At 38.7% G+C, this 20,694-nt stretch overlaps 3 protein-coding genes across 3 annotated transcripts in view; all 3 read left to right on the top strand.

The window, feature by feature from the left end:
• Positions 1 to 295: 295 nt before the first annotated feature.
• Positions 296 to 778, top strand: LOC134528981 (neurogenin-2-like). The gene has a single exon (XM_063362649.1). The coding sequence runs from the start codon at positions 302 to 304 to the stop codon at positions 776 to 778; it is 477 nt and encodes a 158-aa protein (XP_063218719.1). The 5' UTR covers positions 296 to 301.
• An 8,677-nt stretch (positions 779 to 9,455) lies between these two features.
• LOC134528980 (proline-rich protein 36-like) lies at positions 9,456 to 16,481 on the top strand. Its single transcript, XM_063362648.1, has 3 exons — positions 9,456 to 9,565; positions 11,331 to 11,479; positions 15,025 to 16,481. Exons 1-3 carry the CDS (start codon positions 9,456 to 9,458, stop codon positions 16,479 to 16,481), a joined length of 1,716 nt encoding a protein of 571 aa, XP_063218718.1.
• A 2,503-nt stretch (positions 16,482 to 18,984) lies between these two features.
• LOC134529784 (cadherin-23) overlaps positions 18,985 to 20,694 on the top strand; it is an 82,979-nt gene continuing 81,269 nt past the window's right edge. Inside the window, exon 1 of the mRNA XM_063364228.1 lies at positions 18,985 to 19,297. The gene's annotated coding sequence lies outside the window, so the exon portion shown is untranslated. The remainder of the gene's footprint in view (positions 19,298 to 20,694) is intronic.

The following is a 20,694-nucleotide window of genomic DNA, read 5'->3' as shown; positions in this document are numbered from 1 at the left end:
CGGTTTAACTGGAGCTCTCTGGGCCAATGAGAGACTATCGACCAAAAAAGCGTCGAATCACAAGCTACCCAGTGGAGACGACTCACAATTTAGTACCCAATGAACACGCGTGTTTACTTGAGAAGTGCAGAGGATAACGGAGGCTATCCTAGAGGTCATTGAATACGCGAATTTTTCCGGTCCCTACTTATGACGTTATGACGTAAAATTATCGTCCGTAAACCGACTTGACAGACAGCCCCAGATATGTTTGACGGGGAAGATGGGTGTGAGGACTGGCATCTGGGCGCAGGTGCTGCAGATGAAGCGCCACCGCCGCATGAAGGCCAACGACCGCGAGCGCCAGCGCATGCACCTGCTGAACGACGCGCTGGACCGCCTGCGCCGGGTGCTGCCCACCTTCCCCGAGGACACCAAGCTCACCAAGATCGAGACGCTGCGGTTCGCGCACAACTACATCTTCGCGCTGATCCAGACGGTGGGCATGGGCGAGCGCCTCGAGGGCCTGCTGCAGGCGCCGCAGCCGCGGCCCGTCACGCTCAGCATGGGCAGCGTGACGGTCAGCATCGGCGGCAGCCGCGGCAACATGATCACCTCCAGCACGGGCAGTTGCGCGGCCGCCCACCAGAGGCGCTGCGGCGGCGCGCCGGGCCCCGCCCACCCCTGGCCGGCGGACCAATCGCCGCGCGGCGAGGACGAGTGCTGCGACCTGGCGGCGTGCCGCCGGAGCTCGCCCTGCGCCGCCTACAGCCCGCACGACATGTTCCACATACACTAGCTTCTCAAAGGTGATGCCCTGCGCCGCCTACAGCCCGCACGACATGTTCCACATACACTAGCTTCTCAAAGGTAGAGACCGGAAAAATTTGCGATTTCAATGACCTGTAGGATATCCTACTCCATGATCCTCTATGCACGCGGGAAAATTACATCTGCTCATTGGCTACTGACTCGTGACACCTGTTAACTGGGACGCTAGTGATTCGATACTTCTTTTGTTGAAGGTTTTTCATTGGCCGAGTGTCATTCAGATAAACTGTGGCCCAATCACTAGAGACCTGCAAAATTCGCGGTTTCGATGGCCTTCAGGATAGACTGCTCATACCCCTGTACACTCGGGCAAATAACGCAAGTTCATTGGCTGCCGACTTGTAAGTCGTCGTCTCAGCTAGTTTGTGTGTGATTCGATACTTCTTTGGTTGAGGGTTTATAACTGGTTGAGATTCGTCCAGATGAACAGTAAGCCAATAGCAAAATTATCTAAGAGGTATATGAGTTTGAATTCTAGCCTATCACCGAATGAATCCGCAAATTTTGCAGGTCTCTACCAATCACTGATGCGGTAAAAAGGCAAACGTATTTTGATTCTAGCCTATCACGAAATGAATCCGCGAATTTTTCCGGTCTCTACTTCTCAAAGGTAGAGACTGGAAAAATTAGCGCTTTGGATGACCTCTAGGATAGACTCCACAATCCCCTACACACTCAGGCAAATGCCACCTGCTCATTGGCTATTGACTCGTGACACCTGTCAACTGGGACGCTTGCGATTCGATACTTTTTTGGTTGAAGGTTTTTCTTTGGCTCAAAGTCCTTCAGATAAACTGTGAACCAATCAGAGAAGCAATATGAAGGTACAGTTGTTTTGATTATAGCATATCGTGAAATGAATCCGCGAATTTTTCCGGTCTCTACTCAAAGGTGATGAGAGCTCGCACAGTCCAGTTCCAACACTTTATCTCCCGTGCTTCAGTCGACAATCTTAAATCCTTGCAACATTGTCGATAAAAACGTGAGAGATCAAGTATGACGCGGCTGTAACCTTGTAGTCAAGTAAACCTCAAGTAGTATTTTTTTTAAGTGATACTTCTTTGGGCGTGATGAGGGTAAAATTTCAAGGCCGAATTTTAATGCAAAGATTTCCTGAACCATTGTTTTGAAACGTTTCTGACGCGAAAAGTACTTGGGCAAAGAGATATAAACAGAGCTCTATGTTACACACGTTTCTGGGCGCAGACCAGGCACTGTTGAGGAACTTCATACTGAGAAAGCATTAATGTAACCACAGACTGACAGAATTCTGGTTAGTCATTCTGCTACAGCCTTCCTGAGAATCTTTTAGAACTTTCTGGTTGGCAAGCGATTCGTATTGATCGTAAGGCAAGTAGGTGAATAAATAAAATTCAGCAATTAGCATGTGTTCTTTATTGGAGTAAGTATGAGCATTTTTTTGTCTACGACCCGTAGATAAAGAAGTAAGAATGAACTTGTTTAGCTTAAATGTATCCGAAAGAATAATTTTTATGATATGCTTGTGTAATCTACTTTTCAGGTCCAAGAGTACAATCCTCACAGGCATCAAATTGCCAGGCACAATGGATGGCAGACACACTGACAAAGATGAAACAGAGCTAGATAAACATAATATATTTTTCTCCCTTTTAAGGTGGGGCAGGATAAAAAAAATTTCAGTAAATTCTCACTAAACGGTTAAATTCCTTTATTTTACAATTTTGCATGCCGAATGTAGAGTTTTCTGCAAGTTTTCAAAAATATTTTTCATAATCATTCCTATCTGTTACATGCTATGATAACTTAAATAATAATAACTTCCTGCAACAATGAATGTAGTAAATATATAATTATCAAGCATTGATTCACTCCAATAATATTTATCATGACAGAGAAGACGAATACAGAAGCGCGGGTTTTGTGAACTCAAATTCTTTTATGCATCGAAAGAAACCACTTCTTAGACTAATTAATAAGATACATTTGCTAAAGTCATAATGTTAGACTATTAAGTTAGACTATTTATTTTACAGCCGTGCTTGCAATCGGCAGTTTATACAAATGGAATGAGAATAGTGTTGTAGTTTTTTAAGAAACTGTAGAATAATTGACATGGAATTTGGATCAAAAATCATTTACAAAAAGCATGGAGCAGTCGTCAGGATTTTACTCAAGATATCTAGAATTTGAGACATGTAAGCTTCCGCAAAAGTAAGCTCACGTGATATTATTTCCAAATGCCTTGGATTACGTAAGCATTTTGTTACCTTCGCAAAAACAATCAGACTCGCTAAATTGTTTTCAAAACTAATATTTTCGTGGTAGTTGCGGCGTATCAAGATAAAAGTAACCCATCGTGATTGTCCAAACTCATCATGAAGCTGTAAGGGGTATTGAATTGTTTAAACTTTTCATATTAAAACAATTGTGATTATTTTCACAAAAAACGTTTAATAAAGTTGCAAATATTTTCTTATTTTTTGTTGAGTTTTTTTTAATGTGGAAATAACATTTTATTCTAGAAACTTGCATCACTACAAAACAAAACCTCGTAAGTTTTTAAAGGTGATACTGGAAGAAATGTTAAGATAAAAATCCATAGTGTGTGTTTAGGGATCCTTTAAGTATATAATTATCAACTGTAAAATAACAAAATAAGTATTATGGCTGTGAGAACATAAGCAGGATAAAGAACACTGTAAAAAAAGTGTGTAATTTTACGTAAGTATAGGCGTGTGGCAGAATAATCTTTACCAAAGCTAATGCATTTTAACTCCTTTACATGTTTGTGCGTTTTACGTTATGCTAAAGTACACTTCCGTCAAAACCTAAAGGAAGAACTTCTATGAATGAGAAAATATATTATACTGATTGTGGAATGCCACCTATGTAGTCACGTGTGAAATCAAGTGCCATGTGAACAGTAAATACGTGTACATTTAAAGTGATTTGTCATCATATTGATAAATATTTTCAGATATTTGATCATTGTACATATACTATACAGAATATTTAGTTTTAAATAAAAAATGTATTAGGCCATAAGAGTGAAGTGATGAAAAAATTGTTATAATTAAACTTAGCGTCTGTATTTTCATACATGGATAAAAAAAAGTGTAATATAATATGTTATTTATTGAATTTATAGATATACATTTACAAATTTTACAGAGGCTTATAGGTCCTGCTAGTTTTTTTTAATGTCAGTGTAAAATAGTGAAAAAGATTTTTTTCTATTGTACAGATATTTTTTATATCAACGTTAGCGTGTTGTGACAGACTCTTCTGTACTGCAATGTGTGAAGTACAATTGGGCACAACATTTTCAAAGCAATTCCTTTGTCTCCGGGGAATTTCTTACATGAGCATTGAGTAATCTACATTTTCCGTTTCATTCACTGAAATGTTTTGCTAATAATTTTTAGGTCCCGCGCCTCATAATTATCTGGCTTGTGTTTCCCCTACGAGCATCAGTCTCCACCACATTCAATTTTTCAAGATCAAGCTTCACTTTGCAGTGCAACTTTCGCATTACTTTTTGGGAAATACATTAATATAATCTAACTTCGGACACTTGTGGACTAGTTTAGTCGCAATTATTATGACCCTTGTCACCTATAGAGAAATAAATAGCTACACTTTCTCCCAATAGTTACAAGTTGCAGCCTGCTAGTACGTATCAAAATGTTACAACAAAAAAACTTGAGGATTTATTTTTCATGCCACATCATTTAAAAAATTTGGATACGTTATTTTTAATGAAAAGTAAGCAAAAATATTTTTCAGTTAAAGGCGGCAAAAATTCATCACTCTTAAATGTTATATATGTTACTCCACTAACTAAAAAAATCAAACTTGCAGTCGCAATGTAAATAATTAAAAGAGTAATGTTTTAATTGATGCATTAAATTAAAATGTTCAATGAATCTGTGAAATCGGATAAGCAGGGCTAAAACGTAGTGTAAGTGTAATATTAAGTAAGCCTACTGTATAGAAAATATTGTTTCAGAAATATTTAAGAGTTGTGTATTTAGTGTTTTTAATAATCAGACACAAACAAAAATCATTAAAATTCGGTAACTAATTTAAATATTTGTATGAAAAATCATGACTAGTTTTGGTAATATTCATTTGGAAAACTTTTTAATTCAATATGAAAGCTAAGAAGACCGTATTTGGTTATATTTAGTGTATTAAAACAATTTAAAATATTATTTTTAATTAATTTTTTCCTTACTATTATCTTCAAAACTATGTATTTAATTTTAATATTTCTTACACCGCAAAATTTATATATGTTGCAGCAAAACATGTGCCTTGTAAAAATGTGCTTTATAAACTTACAGAAGTACATCAAAGAAATATTTTTAATGAAATACCTTGAATTTATTTTGCAACTACTTACATGAAATGTAATAATTCTTATAAACATATTCGTAGCTATTTACCATAAAACTATAAGATTGTAAACTTTTTAGAATAATTAAAAATGAACATTTAAGCAAATTTATACTAGTAATAGTTTGTCTTTCTTGTGCAAGTTGAATTTTTCTAATTATGCTAAATGTGTATTTCTAGTCATTTTGTAAATAATTAAGTGAATTAATGTTATTTATTTTCATCAAACTTGGTGTCATTAATGAATGTTGTGTACACTGCTTACCATGTAAAAAAAGAGAAATATAGTTACTATAAATGTGATAAATTATTCACTTTTTATAAGCCATCCCAGAAAATATTCAAATGAAAAGCAAAACCAGGCGCTTGTACATGGGTCAGTAAAATTGTTCTGCTAGTATTATTGCTACAAAAGAGACTAATTCTGCTAGCGTTGTTGCTACAAAAGAGACGAATTCATTGGCGAATCACGCTCCGAAATATGATAAGTAGTTTCGGATGGATTTTAAAACTTAATGGTGATGAACACGATTATTGTATTCTTTTAAAAGGTTTGCAAAAATTTCTAACATATATTTAGTTTTAAATCCACAAGCAATATTTCACAAATGAAATGTATCTGTAAAATCTTCTAAAAGAACTCTATTTACATGTGTTCATCATCAAGAAAAGTTTGTGGATGTGTAGATACCTGTAGATGCACATTCATTTATTTTAAACAAAAATTGCTGTGAAATCATTTTTAAATTTTTTATTAAGACTATTACCACAAATGTAAAAGTAACTATATCCTAGACTTAAATGCTTCACATAAGGAAATAAATCCGATCCGTAAATATTAAAATAGAATCCACGTATAGCATAAGATTTCAATTGTGAGATTTCACCTTTTACATTTTACTCAATAACTAAGACAACAAACAAACTATTTTGAATTATATATTCTAGAAACAAATACTAAAAGATATGTTCAATGGTCGTGTGTAAACATTTATGAAAGCAAGTCACTTAAGTAGCACCAAATAAAGTATGAGCGCTTGTAAGTACATAGGTTGAAGAAAGTATTTCATGTCGCACAGTAGTGCCCAGAGACTTAAGGTGAAAACAAAACGTGATTGAAATGGACTTGAAAAACGCTTGGAAACGTCTGAGTGCTCATAACTTGAATCAAGCGGGATTCACTATCAAATTCTCGACTCAAACGTAACGCCCAGGCTATCGTGACCACCAAGAACCCTTCTTACACTACTCAAAGCATAGGCGCCTTAGCAAAATGCAAGTCAGTAAAAGCAATGGACCCTTCTTACACTACTCAAAGCATAGGCGCCTTAGCAAAATGCAAGTCAGTAAAAGCAATGGACCCTTCTTACACTACTCAAAGCTTAGGCGCCTTAGCAAAATGCAAGTCAGTAAAAGCAATGGACCCTTCTTACACTACTCAAAGCTTAGGCGCCTTAGCAAAATGCAAGTCAGTAAAAGCAATGGACCCTTCTTACACTACTCAAAGCTTAGGCGCCTTAGCAAAATGCAAGTCAGTAAAAGCAATGGACCCTTCTTACACTACTCAAAGCTTAGGCGCCTTAGCAAAATGCAAGTCAGTAAAAGCAATGGACCCTTCTTACACTACTCAAAGCTTAGGCGCCTTAGTAGGGACCGGAAAAATTTGCGGGTTCAATGACCTGCAGGATGAACTCCATAGTTCTACGTACACCCGGTCAAATGCCACCCACTCATTGGCTGCTGTCTTGTGAGACGTCCCAGTGTAGCAGCCTGTGATTCGATAAAGCTTTGGTTGGGTGTTTCTCATTGGCCCAGAGTCATCCAGGTGAGTTGTGAACCAATAGCAGAGGCAGCACCGAGGTATAAATATTTGAATTTCAGGCTGTCGTGAAATGAATCGGTGAATTTTTCCGGTCTCTATGTATTACCCGTACAAACAATATTCATAACCGCGAATGTTTCTTTTCCTCCTTTTGTCTGAAAATTTTTAAACCGCATGTGTGACATTTTCAGACTACGCGCCCAGAACACTGCCAAACCCACGCATGCTACTTCTGATCGGTTCGAAGCACTCGAAATCATGAGCGTAAAATCTCCATGATAACACTATTTGGGTGACTCGCATAAAAAATATATATGATTTACGACCCCCGTTCTCAACTGCAGTTTAATACCATATATATATATATATATATATATATATATATATATATATATATATATATATATATAGGGAACGTGCATCTAGGTCTTCTACGTAAAAGTGGTATTGCGATTAAGATCATTATCTCGTTTATGAACGTGAGTCAGAATTTGAGCTCTTTCAGATCTTTAGAACTGTCACTGCAGACTCTTGCTCTTACAGGGCCTATACACGAACTCCATTTTTAAACTGAAATCGTGATTGAACAAAGACGAGGCCCTTAATAAACCACCCACGCCACACCTAATTTCAAAATACGCAATATTTTTTTTTTTACTTCATCGTCAATTAACAACATAGGTTTGGTACCTCTTACCGAGCATTTTGAGTCATGTTCACAAATAACATATTACCTACACAGTTTATAAGTCTGAGGTTTTAAAATATATAATTATATCTAAAAGCCTATACAACTTATAGAAAAATACCATCTCGTACAAATCTCCCAGATTGTTTTCAGCATCCAAACTATGAACCACTTCTATGCGAAGTAAGCGAAGGGAAGGGAAGCACAAATATCGTGTTTTACAAAGGAAGCAGTATGTCTCTGCTGAATGTGTGCAGGATAATGGTGGGCAAGAAATCAGAATCGAATGAACTGCACGGAGTGATAGACAGCTAACCCCAGCTAGGCCGGCACACACAAGAGAGATCTAGGGGGGGTGCTGAGACAATGGAACAGCCCCTCCAGGGCTCTCGATGTCGATAAACAAGTATTGTCGTTCTGCACATAGAAAAAAAAACAGCTGCTATTATATCTTGAAAATACCTGTAATTAGGGTTTAAAAAAATAGTTATTTCAAATTTAGTGGCAATTTAATTATGTTAACCAAGAGAAATATAATGAACAACAAAAATGATTTATTTCTGATAACAGAATATACAGCATTGGGGACAATTTCTTGGACATACGCCATTGTATCACGTGAAAAATTCATAAAAGCAAAATAGGAAATAAAAAATAGAACATAAACCCACAGAGAACAAACCTAAATCAGCTGATGTCAAACAGACAACCCAACCATGAACCTAAACAGGTATTATGGACAAGACGACAACACAGACGAACACATTGAAACTCAAATATCACACCAGCACAAGAATTCAGTGGAAGGAATTCAGTCACGAAAATATAACAGCACAGACAAACACTTGGGCTAACAAAGACGGGACAGTTTCCAACAATAACATAAAATGCAGACAGACAAAAAAAACTGGACTGCAGCTTATTTTTGCTTTTATAAATTTTTTCCCCCGTGGCAAACAGCGCAAACAACAAAAAAAAAAGTGCGATGGCGTTATGTCCAAGAAAATTGTATTAACTCGGAATGTACAGTTGAAGAATCGTTAATGGTGGAGGCAAGAAAATCTGAGCTTGGAGTAAAGGTGGGTTTACGATTGAAAATTAAGAATTAAGACTTTAGACTTAGTCGTGTACTTACCATATGACTATGTAAACTAGTGGAATGGTTTATGATTGTCGTGTATGAATTTTGACGGGTCGTGTGCGAACCATATGATGACTTAAGACTTAACAGAAATGGTTATATTTTATATTTTTCGTTAAGACTTAAGGGAAGCGACCAATCACAACAAACCGGAACCTTTCAACCGGAAGTTTATGTCTTATTATTGGACCGAGCGAGGCAGTATTTTGGGTTAGAATTCGTATATTTGTCATTTGTAATCATCATCCATTTCGAAAAATAGATACCCCATTTGTCAATAACCTATTTAAAATCTGCTTCTCCGTTTCGAACAATGGCTGACCATGTGTTTTGTGCTGTGATTGGTTAGAATTAACGACTTCTATGTCAATCATAAACTGGAAAACGTGTGCTCGATGTTGAGTTATAATTCTTAAGGAAATCAATCGTAAACCCAGCTTAAATGTTCGTGGTCGGTCGTGGAAAAAACGGCAGTCGCGCCGGCCCCTTCTCGCGGGGGTGTGAGGGGTTGCCGGGGGTTGCCCGCGGGGCGAGTAGGGGTGGGGGAAGAGGAGGGGAAGTCGCCCCAGCTGCCGGGGCGCTGCACCGGCCCCTGAATGTGCATCTCGCGCACAATGGCACCAGCTGCGAGGCCCCCTACCCCCACTCCCCCCACTGCCCCCGCTGCCCTGGGGGTCGCGAGACGGAATCAAGCAGGCGTCCCCGCGGGGTATCGCTGGACCACGTGCGCTGGCGAACCCAACCCTCCCCCACTCTCCCCCCCCCCCCCCGCTCGCAGGGGCAAAACGGCCCCGACCACAACAGCCGGGTGTTATCCACACAATCCCTCGCCCCCGGCCGCGCACGAACGCACACGCACTCAACATCCGACGACACATGGCACGGAATTAAAATCCCAAACACTTTAGTCTTCATAAATTCATAGCCATCAAAACTACCGAGGTTCCTTATTTAAATGGATTGCTTAGTTTTCTTATTAGGCTGGGTTTGCGTTCGCGGTTTTTTTTTATTCCAGCAACGATCGCAACAACAGCTCCCAATTCTTAGAGCTTAGTATTACTTAAATAAATTCCCCAAATTGTTTTACCCCTCTCCACTTAAACCACACGGATGCCAATGTAAAAATTCAGAACTAAGTAAATATGGCAATATCCATTAACCAAACAAAAATCAAACTCATCCTGTTTTTGTTTTTTTATATTTTTACCGCAGATGAGAATCCCAAAATAATTATAGTAAATTTATATTTATATTAAGTTTAAATATATCTTGCCAATTATTCTTAACCTTAAAAACATACTTACCCCTTTGTCACGCCGTAGGGATTAAATTTCGCAAAATATAAAGATTGTGGTTGGTAGTTTTCGAATTGTTATTATTGGTGCCCAAATCCCTTTACTACCCTTAATTAAATTCGATGATATAGGTAATTATTAACATTAAAACTAACTTCCTCTTTTTTCACCCCTTAAGGGTTGACCTTCGCAAAATATAAAATTTGTGGTTGTTTGTATTCATATGTTTATGATCGGTACCAAATAACATCTATTTGTACTGAATATATTTTTTTTAGCTTGATTAGTTTCAGAGATATAATTAATCAATTTTAATCCATAATTAGGCTTCCTTAGGGGTGGAATACTCTAATTATATAGCCAAATCTTTAAGTTAGCCAAAGACCTTTCTAATAAAAAAAGTTCATAAAAATCCGTCAATAAGATTTGGTTTGTTGCTCGAACAGAGAAACAGAAAAATAGACTTTCAAACAGACAAAAATAAAAAAAACGAACTACATTTTTGAGTCCTCATTGATGTTAATAGCCATTTACAATAGTTTTTTTTAATCAGTTCATCCTATGCACACACTTTTTGCCTTGACCAGTTTTATTTTTTATAGATAGTTTTTTTTTACTAACATTATTTAAATATTAAAATAAATACAACAATTTCTCTTTTATTTCTTATTAATTTACATCATTCAATTAATTTGACTCTTATACGTGTTAAGGGATGATTATATAGTTTGTTTAAAATTTTTCGAATATTTCAAAAATAAAAGTAATTGTCTTCTCTCCCGAATTTGAGCCAGTCCGACGCCCCTGGAGAGCTTATTAACCAATCACTAGAGCCACGGAATTTCCGCACATTCATTTAGTCGCAAGCTAGAATGCAAACCTCCACACTGTCGCACTGTGTTCATGATTGGACCGCAGTTATCTGGACACGCCCCTCTACGACCGTGAGCCAACGATGTCCAGCTTAGGAGAGAAGTAAGCGAATCAGGTAGTGCCAAATAACAAGGATAAAAATGTTCTCGCTAAGAAATCAACCAATGGGAAAGTAAACATGGGTCGAGCACACCTATAACTTTGAATTCTATCCTAAGGCCAGAGGAATCCAATCACCGACGAATTCATGCGCATCCGTCGTTTAAACAAGCTGACTAGTGCATCGCAGTAACCTGACTTGACTTCTGCACGGCTGCGCAGAACTCGACACAAGCGCAGCCTGCTTCACACCGGACACTGGAAAACAGGGGGTCATATGTTCTACCCCGTCTCCCGCCGCAGCCAAAGACATATGTGTTCGTACGTGCTGTCGTCGGATGTATACGTATGTAGGGTAAAGGCACTCAAGAGTACGCACTTAAGTTGTTTTTAATTGTAAACTTAAGATATTAAGTACTACACAAAAAGTGATTATAATAAATGAAACACTATTACTTAAAGTTTACGAAACGCATATTAGACAAGCAGCTATGAAATCCTTTGCAACTAAAAAACATAAGTTTTGCATAAATTGAAATTGCGAACTCTTAGAGGACTGGTGTCTTAAGAGTGCGCACAGTGTCCTCCAAGAGTACGCATCAGCACCCATCACATTTAAAGTGTCCAGACCCTTCATAGCTTGAGCAATTTTCGTGCCACCACTGTTTACATTTGCCGCACTGTACCCAATCCTCTAAAATCGGTTCTTGATAGCGTTCATCGCAACCTGGACAAAATAAACATTGTCTTCAATTTCTTCTTCAACTGCATGTAGGCCTACCGCTGAAGTTTATGGTACAGCGGGATTGTCGAACTGTACTGCCTTCTTTACTTGTTTTCTTGTTTGAATTTTCTTAGACGTCTTGCTTACCAGAAGAGAGTTTTTAATTGGCTATGAAGACATTATTTCAGAATTCTTACCTGCTACTTTTCGTTTCCTTGAAATGACACACATTGGTAGTGGTGTTATCATTGAGGGTGGAACTCGCTGTAGTTCCGCAACGGAATCGTGTTCTGCCAGATCATCATTTTGAGTGTGGGGTTCATCAGTTTCCAGAATTGTTGAATTTTCTGGTGTGTTTGGGTCTTCTTCAGTGACGTCCAGTTGCTCTTGAGGATGGTCTGTCACTTCAGCAGGTGCAAAGTCTTCATCAGTGAAGTTATTGGGATTGAAAGGATGTATACCTGTTGATCTAAAAGCATTTATTGCCTTTCCCATCGTTGCTACCCTCGTGTAAGCACATGTGAAGATTTTTTCAATGTCATGCTGGGTGATTGCCCTCCCTGGATGAACCACCAACCACTTTTCTGCTTCTTGAGCAAAGGCTTTCTTTAAAGGCCCAAAGAAACCGACGTCTAGTGGCTGCAGTCTGTGGCTAGCATGTGGTGGTAGTGACAGCAGTGTTATGAAGTGTTCTCTGCAGAAATTTACGGCTTCAATACTGCAGTGTGATACGTGGTTATCCAATATCAGTAGCACTGGATCTTTCTCTGTTGGCTTCACGAAATCATAGAAATGTTTCAGCCACTCTACAAGAAGTTCCGTGTTATGTACCTACCCAGTATCAGAAATCATATGCAATGTTCCTTCTGGTACATTTGTGTACAGTTAAGGTTTCATCGTCTTCCTGGCTAAGATCATGGCTGGAGGAACAAACGTACAAGTGGAGCTCATGCAGCACACGACAGTAACTATTTGACCCCTTTCAGCTGAACAAAATTTACAAACTACCTTTTTCCCTTTAGGAGAAATTACTTTTGGAATGTGATTGGGTACAGTGGATACCAGACTCGTCCATATTGAATTTTGGATGAGCCGGAAAATTATTTTTAGCACAAACACTGTCCAAGTTATCAAAAAAATCTCCTGCGCTGAACCCTGTTAAATCCAATGGCTCTCCCTAAACTACATTTCTCCGAAGTACGTAGTGCCAAACCTTGCCTTTTGCAGAAGGCACGAACCTAATTTTCTAGTATACTTTTTGGGGGTCATTTTCGTCAGTGAAATAAATTCTGCAACAAGAAACAGTTGAATTGTAAAAGTAATATTTTGCTATGCAGAAACGGCCTCCAAGAGTACGCAGTAGACAATTCGGCCTCTAAGAGAACGCATTGCTGCGCACTCTTAGAGGCACCCACACAAGTGCAACGTTTGTAAAACAGATAGCAGCAGCCTTCACTTTGGCCACCCGTTACCACGTTATCGTAAACCATAGACTCTAAGCTTCGGATTACCATAATATGATTCGCGGTACCTCGTTGATGTATTACTTACAAAGACTATTATACTCTTATTCATATTTACATCAGGAAAAAGCAAATGTTATTCTTACCTCTTACATACGAAATAAACTGATTCTACAAATTTTCTTAGCGCAGTAAAGCACACACACACAAGCTTCAAAGAGCCACCTATCGACTTCTCTCGCCAGTGCTACCAACTTCTATATATTTATACTGTGCGCTCTTAGGGACTGCGCACTCTTACCTGCCTTTACCCTATACATTATCTGTTCAGTTCAATCACTGGGTCCGTCTGCCGCTGCGATGTCCGAAGTTATTGATTTTTTTTTTTGACGTGATAACGTCTTATAAATCGATGAACGCCGGCTGCACGCACGAAAAATTGGCACGTTCCGCTTGAGCCGAGCGTGCGAGAACTGGCCAACCACCGTGCGAGAAAATATTATATAATATCGAACAGGTTAAGGCGGGCTTTTTAACTAATTGTTCGTACTTATATTTAAACAAATTGTTTAAATTAAATTTGCAAAAACTGTAAATAATATTTGAAAATTAAAAAGTATGCAATCATTTCATCAATGTTTTGTTATGACGTTATCACGTAAAATTATCGTCCGTAAACCGACTTTACAGACAACCCCCCATTTTTCTCTGTATTTAGTGTTCTGTTTGCAACTGCCTCGCCGTTCTCAGCCTACCGGGTTCGCCTGTGCTGACAATTTTTTTTCTCTCACTAAATTCTTTCCACGGAATTCTAAGTGGTTTCTAAGCCTGTAACATTTTGCTTCAGCTAATATCGACTTGTTTTCCATTTGTTCATCTATTTATATTTTCTGTCGTTTTCTGGCGTTTTATTCCTTGGCAACCATCATAGACGAGCAACGGCGTAAGTCCAACATATTACGTCAAAAATAAATCTTGACCCACTGAAAGAATCATTCAAAGATTGCAAGAAAAATCTGGTCTACTTTTCTCGCTTCGTGGTGGCAATCGATGGGACACTCTATAGTCTACTGTGTACGAGAACCGATTGAAGTATTAAACTGTAAAAAAATTGTAGGCGGGTGTAGAAAGTACATAGTATATAAATATTACCACTGGAAACTCATAAAGGCTAATGTTTTGGCTCAAATTGAAACATAACTGTAATATATGTGCTATAATCTTATTTTATGTAAAAAAAATAGTGTTTGTAAAAGTTAAATATATGTCACTTACTAACTTTCAATTATGTTTATAAATGTACAAATATACTTGAATGTGCAACATGCTTTTATCACTTTAATTTTTCCTGTAAATGAATATGCATGTCGTTTTAACCTTATATCTAGAGACCGGAAAAATTCGCAGATTCAATCGGCGATAGGCTAGAGTTCAAATACATATACCTCTTAGATGATTTTGCTATTGGATTACTGTTCATCTGGACGAATTTCAACCAATTATAAACCCTCTACCAAAGAAGGATCGAATCACAGACAAACCAGCAGAGACGACTTACAATTCAGCAGCCAATGAACTTGCGTTATTTGCCCGAGTGTACAGGGGAATGTGTAGTCTATCCTGAAGGCCATCGAAACCGCGAATTTTTCCGGTCCCTACTTATACTTAAGTATTTATGGACCACTTCTTTGCTACGCATAATATAAAAATGTTACGTTGCGAATTCTAGAGCTCAGATTCTTGATTGTTGGCAACCCTGCAACTTCTACACCTTACACACCACCTCTAGAGCTCAGATTCTTGATTGCTGGCAACCCTGAAACTTCTACACCTTACACACCACCTCTAGAGCTCAGATTCTTGATTGCTGGCAACCCTGAAACTTCTATACCTTACACACCACCTCTAGAGCTCAGATTCTTGATTGCTGGCAACCCTGCAACTTCTACACCTTGCACACCACCTCTAGAGCTCAGATTCTTGATTGCTGGCAACCCTGCAACTTCTACACCTTACACGCCACCACTAGAGCTCAGATTCTTGATTGCTGGTAACCCTGCAACCTCTACACCTTACACACCACCTCTAGATCTCAGATACTTAATTGCTGGCAACCCTGCAACTTCTACACCTTACACACCACCTCTAGAGCTCAGATTCTTGATTGTTGGCAACCCTGAAACTTCTACACCTTACACACCACCTCTAGAGCTCAGATTCTTGATTGCTGGCAACCCTGCAACTTCTACACCTTGCACACCACCTCTAGAGCTCAGATTCTTGATTGCTGGCAACCCTGCAACTTCTACACCTTACACGCCACCACTAGAGCTCAGATTCTTGATTGCTGGTAACCCTGCAACCTCTACACCTTACACACCACCTCTAGATCTCAGATACTTAATTGCTGGCAACCCTGCAACTTCTACACCTTACACACCACCTCTAGAGCTCAGATTCTTGATTGTTGGCAACCCTGAAACTTCTACACCTTACACACCACCTCTAGAGCTCAGATTCTTGATTGCTGGCAACCCTGCAACTTCTACACCTTACACACCACCTCTAGAGCTCAGATTCTTGATTGCTGGCAACCCTGCAACTTCTACACCTTGCACACCACCTCTAGAGCTCAGATTCTTGATTGCTGGCAACCCTGCAACTTCTACACCTTACACGCCACCACTAGAGCTCAGATTCTTGATTGCTGGTAACCCTGCAACCTCTACACCTTACACACCACCTCTAGATCTCAGATACTTAATTGCTGGCAACCCTGCAACTTCTACACCTTACACACCACCTCTAGAGCTCAGATTCTTGATTGTTGGCAACCCTGAAACTTCTACACCTTACACACCACCTCTAGAGCTCAGATTCTTGATTGCTGGCAACCCTGCAACTTCTACACCTTACACACCACCTCTAGATCTCAGATACTTAATTGCTGGCAACCCTGCAACTTCTACACCTTACACACCACCTCTAGAGCTCAGATTCTTGATTGCTGGCAACCCTGCAACTTCTACACCTTACACACCACCTCTAGAGTTCAGATTCTTGATTGCTGGCAACCCTGCAACTTCTACACCTTACACACCACCTCTAGAGCTCAGATTCTTGATTGTTGGCAACCCTGAAACTTCTACACCTTACACACCACCTCCTGAGCGAAGTAGAAGTTGAGCATGAAGGTGCAGAAATGGTGGTTGCACCTACTAGTGTAATGATTTGGGTACAGCAACTTGGTTACTACTTTCGGTAACAATAACGCCCAGTCAAAGGCGTACCCAAGGGGTATATATATATATATAATCCCACCAACAAAAGTAAATAATTTGAAAGCAAACAGTGGGCAAAGTGGTACACCCTGACACCACCGAAATGAAATTATGCGTACGCTCATGTCCTGGTTATTGTATGGTCGCAGTTTTTTTTTTTTGAGAGAAAGGTTTTCCATGCGATCAAACCATTAAATAATAAATCACAAAAAGAACAGGAAACGACATAACCACGTGCTAAACGTCTTGTGAGCGAGTAAGCGAATATCAGGAACTCGTCTTGATACTCGATACATGCTGATCTGCGATTTGGCGAAGACAGGAATTTTTTTTTTTTCGAGGACGGATTTTGAAAAAAGATAAATAATAATTATTGTGTTCAAAAAATGGGGTGTGGCTGTGTCATGGACACGGCTGTGTGTTGTACGTGAATACGTGTACGTAACAGGTAATATTTTCTATACAAAAAATAAAATACGCTATTTTTTTTTATTTTAACAACATATATATTCACTGTGACTATTTAACACTAATATTTTATATATGCAATCGATATATTTTGACGAGAGCTGACGATTGAAACTCAAACGAACGTCGTAGCTTGTCCGAGTCAAAAGTTATACTAAATGTAAATCTCGAAACGCAGCAAAATGACTTCAAAGTGGCGGCGCTTCCCCCTCCACCGCGCGCGATGCGTCACAGTCCTCACTTAGCGTAACGAATTCTTTGATCCTTTAGCTATCCAGTGGTATAATAAAATTTTGGAGGGAGATGATAACTGCAACACCAAACTGTATCTCCCGATTTTATCATTAGATTTTTGGAATTGCCTCCCGTTATGGAAGCAATTTTAAAGTTACAGTGTGTGTGTGCGTGTGTGTGTGTGTGTATACACCTGTTACGTACACGTATTCACGTACAACACACGGCCGTGTCCATGACTCAGCCACACCCCATTTTTTTTTGCGAGAAACTGGCGTGTCGGGTACAATCCAGAGGGAGGCTAGATCTGCCTAGTTTTCCTGTTGCCACCTTGCATCACCGGAAATAACATACTTACTTACTTACTTCACCGCGATATAGCTAATTTTTTTTTTCCATCACTTCGGGGGGATAGATCCCCCCCTGTCCGATCCCCCTTCCCTTTCTGAGTCTGTCCGCCCCCTACCCTTTCTGAGTCATCACTGATGATATAGTAACAACGTGTACACACAAACACGAACACGCAAAAATTTGTCCCCGTTCGATTAGCTAGTAAACTCGCCTCTCATTTACATCCGTTCCCAACTTCCTACCTCCTGTCACCTTATGACTCAACGTTCCCAACGCATTATGATGTTGAGTCAACATTCTATGTTTAACCATTTTACTGTTTTAAATTGTTCAGTAGCAACAATAATGTACTATAGGTATCTTCGTATTCCTTAAAATGAGAGTCTCCTTAATGGGCAAATGTTTTTTTTTTATTGAAACGTTAATTTTCTAACGCCATTTTTAAAAGTTATTCTTCTTTAGGTACGTTATGAAAAAATGATGAGAGTGAATTTTTAAAATCCGCGCTCACCGTTCAACGAACTTTTCACAGGATGAAAAAAAGGCTACATACAAAAAAATGTTTCATACAAATAAATATGTATATATATATATGTGTGTGTGCTTTTAAATGTAATACTTAAGTGAATGATATTGAATGCTGGTTCATATCATTTACAATTTTTATTTGTTGTGAATATTAGTCATAGGAATTGTGTTTACAAACTTTTTCAAGCGAATTTTCAATTGAATTTTTTAAAGTAAGGTTATCTTCCTGCATGTATAATTTATTTGCAAAATATTATATTAATATTTAATAAATAATTAAAATCAATAAATTAAAACAGTCATTCCTCATATTTTAATTTTCTTTATTAACTAAAATTTATCTCAATTATTTAACTAAATTTAGTTTCTATTTTTTTATTTTTTAAATTTTTTTGAATTTAAAAATTTATCAACTGTATTTATAATATCATTCCAGTAATTTTATTATTTTATTTCTATTAATTATTTTCATGCAAAAGTAGTTAGTTTTTTTTATTATGCCACGTAGTTACTTTCTAAAGCGCTTACATAAATACATAAATACGTAAATTATTTGAGCAAAATAAATTGATTGGCTCTGCCTGTACACAAACACAAAAAAATCCTTGTTTTTACTTAGGCCGCTGGTACAGTTCATTCTGTCACCGCGCGAGCCATTGCCAATTAGCGCTCAAAGCCGTTCCTACTTGCTGCACGCCGCCCGCAACGGTATTTCCTAACTGTATTTCCACACGGCTCCTTTCACTTGGGCGGTTCTGCTCCTGGAGAGAGACAGGGCGACGCGTAGAGCTTGCATTTTCTCCCGACAGGTAGCGCGAGCTTACCTTCCTGCCTGCTTTTGTGGCTAGTAGCTCCAGCAACACAGCCCACGTAGCGGGTACGAAGCTGCTGCCTCCAGGAAGCGTTCGCGACATTTGAGGTGTGACGTTATGTCTATTACAAGCGTGCCGTTCATATAGTTGGGAGTGAGTTTCAGCGTCGCACAAGATCACGTGTTTGTAAAGTGTGAAAATATTTTTAACTTGTGCTTAGAACGTGTACGTCTGTAAGTGCATTGTGTGATGACTCAAGACTCGATTTCTCCTCCAGATGAGTGTACCCGGAGGCTGACTGCTACACTTTTTTAAAGGATTTGATTTGGTAAGTGAAATTTCTCTGATTGCAATACATACCTACCATAGTTTATATATTTAAATATAGTACACTACGCACTGTGTGTCACCTAATATTCGTCTGCCATTTAAGGCTGTGTTGGCCAGGCGATGACGTACACTTACGAGACCAGTTTATAATCCCATTGCAGTCGGATAATGGTACTGACCCTCAGATCTGCAAATCAAATGGCAAACTTAACAAGTTTTTAGCGCCATTCAGGCCTGCTTTTTTTAAAAAAAAAAAACTTCAACAAAGTACTTTTATTATTTTATTTCAAATTTAAGTGACTAATTAGTTTAAAATAAGTATTTTTTATTTGTAGTAAACATTAACGCACAGTTCAATTTATTTAACGTCAAAACGACGTCCAAAAGTTAACGCGCCATTACCGCCCAATATTTATTAAGTGTGTCTGATTACGTGTAGCATTTTAGAGCTTTTGCATGTTTCTATGCAAGTTTCGTTCCACGGTGTAGTCTACGTGTATTATTTGTACAGTGAAAAAGGCCAAAACGGGTATTTTCACCGTCATTTATAGGTATGAAAAATTCAACACGCTGTATTGTAAGTGGTATAAGGACGTGCAGGGAGCCTTTGTCTTTAGTGTTCCATCATAAAATGGTAGGATCACCGCTAAAAGTCTCATAGAGACGCGCTACCGACGAGAAGACTGCACGCCAGTTCTGTGCCTGGTGCGTAGAGGCGAAGAGGCATGTGATGCGCGAGCCAGTGTCGCCCTTAGCGCCTCCGCGCTTTTAGAGTTCGTGCGCCCGACCAGTAATATGAGAGCTGCATCCTAATACGAGCCTAACGGATCCACTTAAAGTGCAGCATAGTGGACGCGGCCAATATTTGCGTAGCTTCCGAATCCTCACAAGGGATGACGATGCACCCCTACATGCGTCCACTAAATCAAGATTTCTATGAATGCGACACTCGCATCCACTGATGCGTTCCTACATCCATTAGCTTCGGAATCGTGTTTTATTTAGTTTGTTTATTATATGACTTAAGTATTTTGGCATATGATTTCTTTGAAAGATTATAAGCGGAAGTGATAACTCAAATAGACAAGTAACAACGTTAATAAAATTACAGAATGTTGAACTGAAACTTATAGGGCTATGTATTGCTCATTTTAAGTATTTTTAATATTTTGAAATTCTTAACAAACTTTTTATTTTAATCGCTAAAATTTATAACATCCACGCTAAATTATTTTTTTTTTCAGTGGTCGTTATTTACGTTTTGCTGAATATCCATAGATATCACGAGTCGAGATGGCTACGTGCACATTAGTACGACCAACTGACAACAGGCGGTGCTAGCAGTAAAAGTATTCGGATACAATCCATTCACTAGAAATGCGACTTTTACATTGT

This window comes from Bacillus rossius, chromosome 2 (genome assembly GCF_032445375.1).
Source record: "Bacillus rossius redtenbacheri isolate Brsri chromosome 2, Brsri_v3, whole genome shotgun sequence".
NCBI lineage: Eukaryota > Metazoa > Arthropoda > Insecta > Phasmatodea > Bacillidae > Bacillus > Bacillus rossius.
This window is presented reverse-complemented; position numbering and strand designations above follow the sequence as displayed.

What these genes read in the sequence shown, in the direction of transcription:
- LOC134528980 (XM_063362648.1), top strand. Translation starts at nt 9,456, where the DNA reads ATGGCACCAGCTGCGAGGCCCCCTACCCCCACTCCCCCCACTGCCCCC. An exon ending in GCGGGGTATCGCTGGACCAC is followed by an intron (nt 9,566 to 11,330) that starts GTGCGCTGGCGA and finishes ACGGCTGCGCAG; the next exon opens with AACTCGACACAAGCGCAGCC. An exon ending in TAGGGTAAAGGCACTCAAGA is followed by an intron (nt 11,480 to 15,024) that starts GTACGCACTTAA and finishes TGCGAATTCTAG; the next exon opens with AGCTCAGATTCTTGATTGTT.
- LOC134528981 (XM_063362649.1), top strand. Translation starts at nt 302, where the DNA reads ATGAAGCGCCACCGCCGCATGAAGGCCAACGACCGCGAGCGCCAGCGC.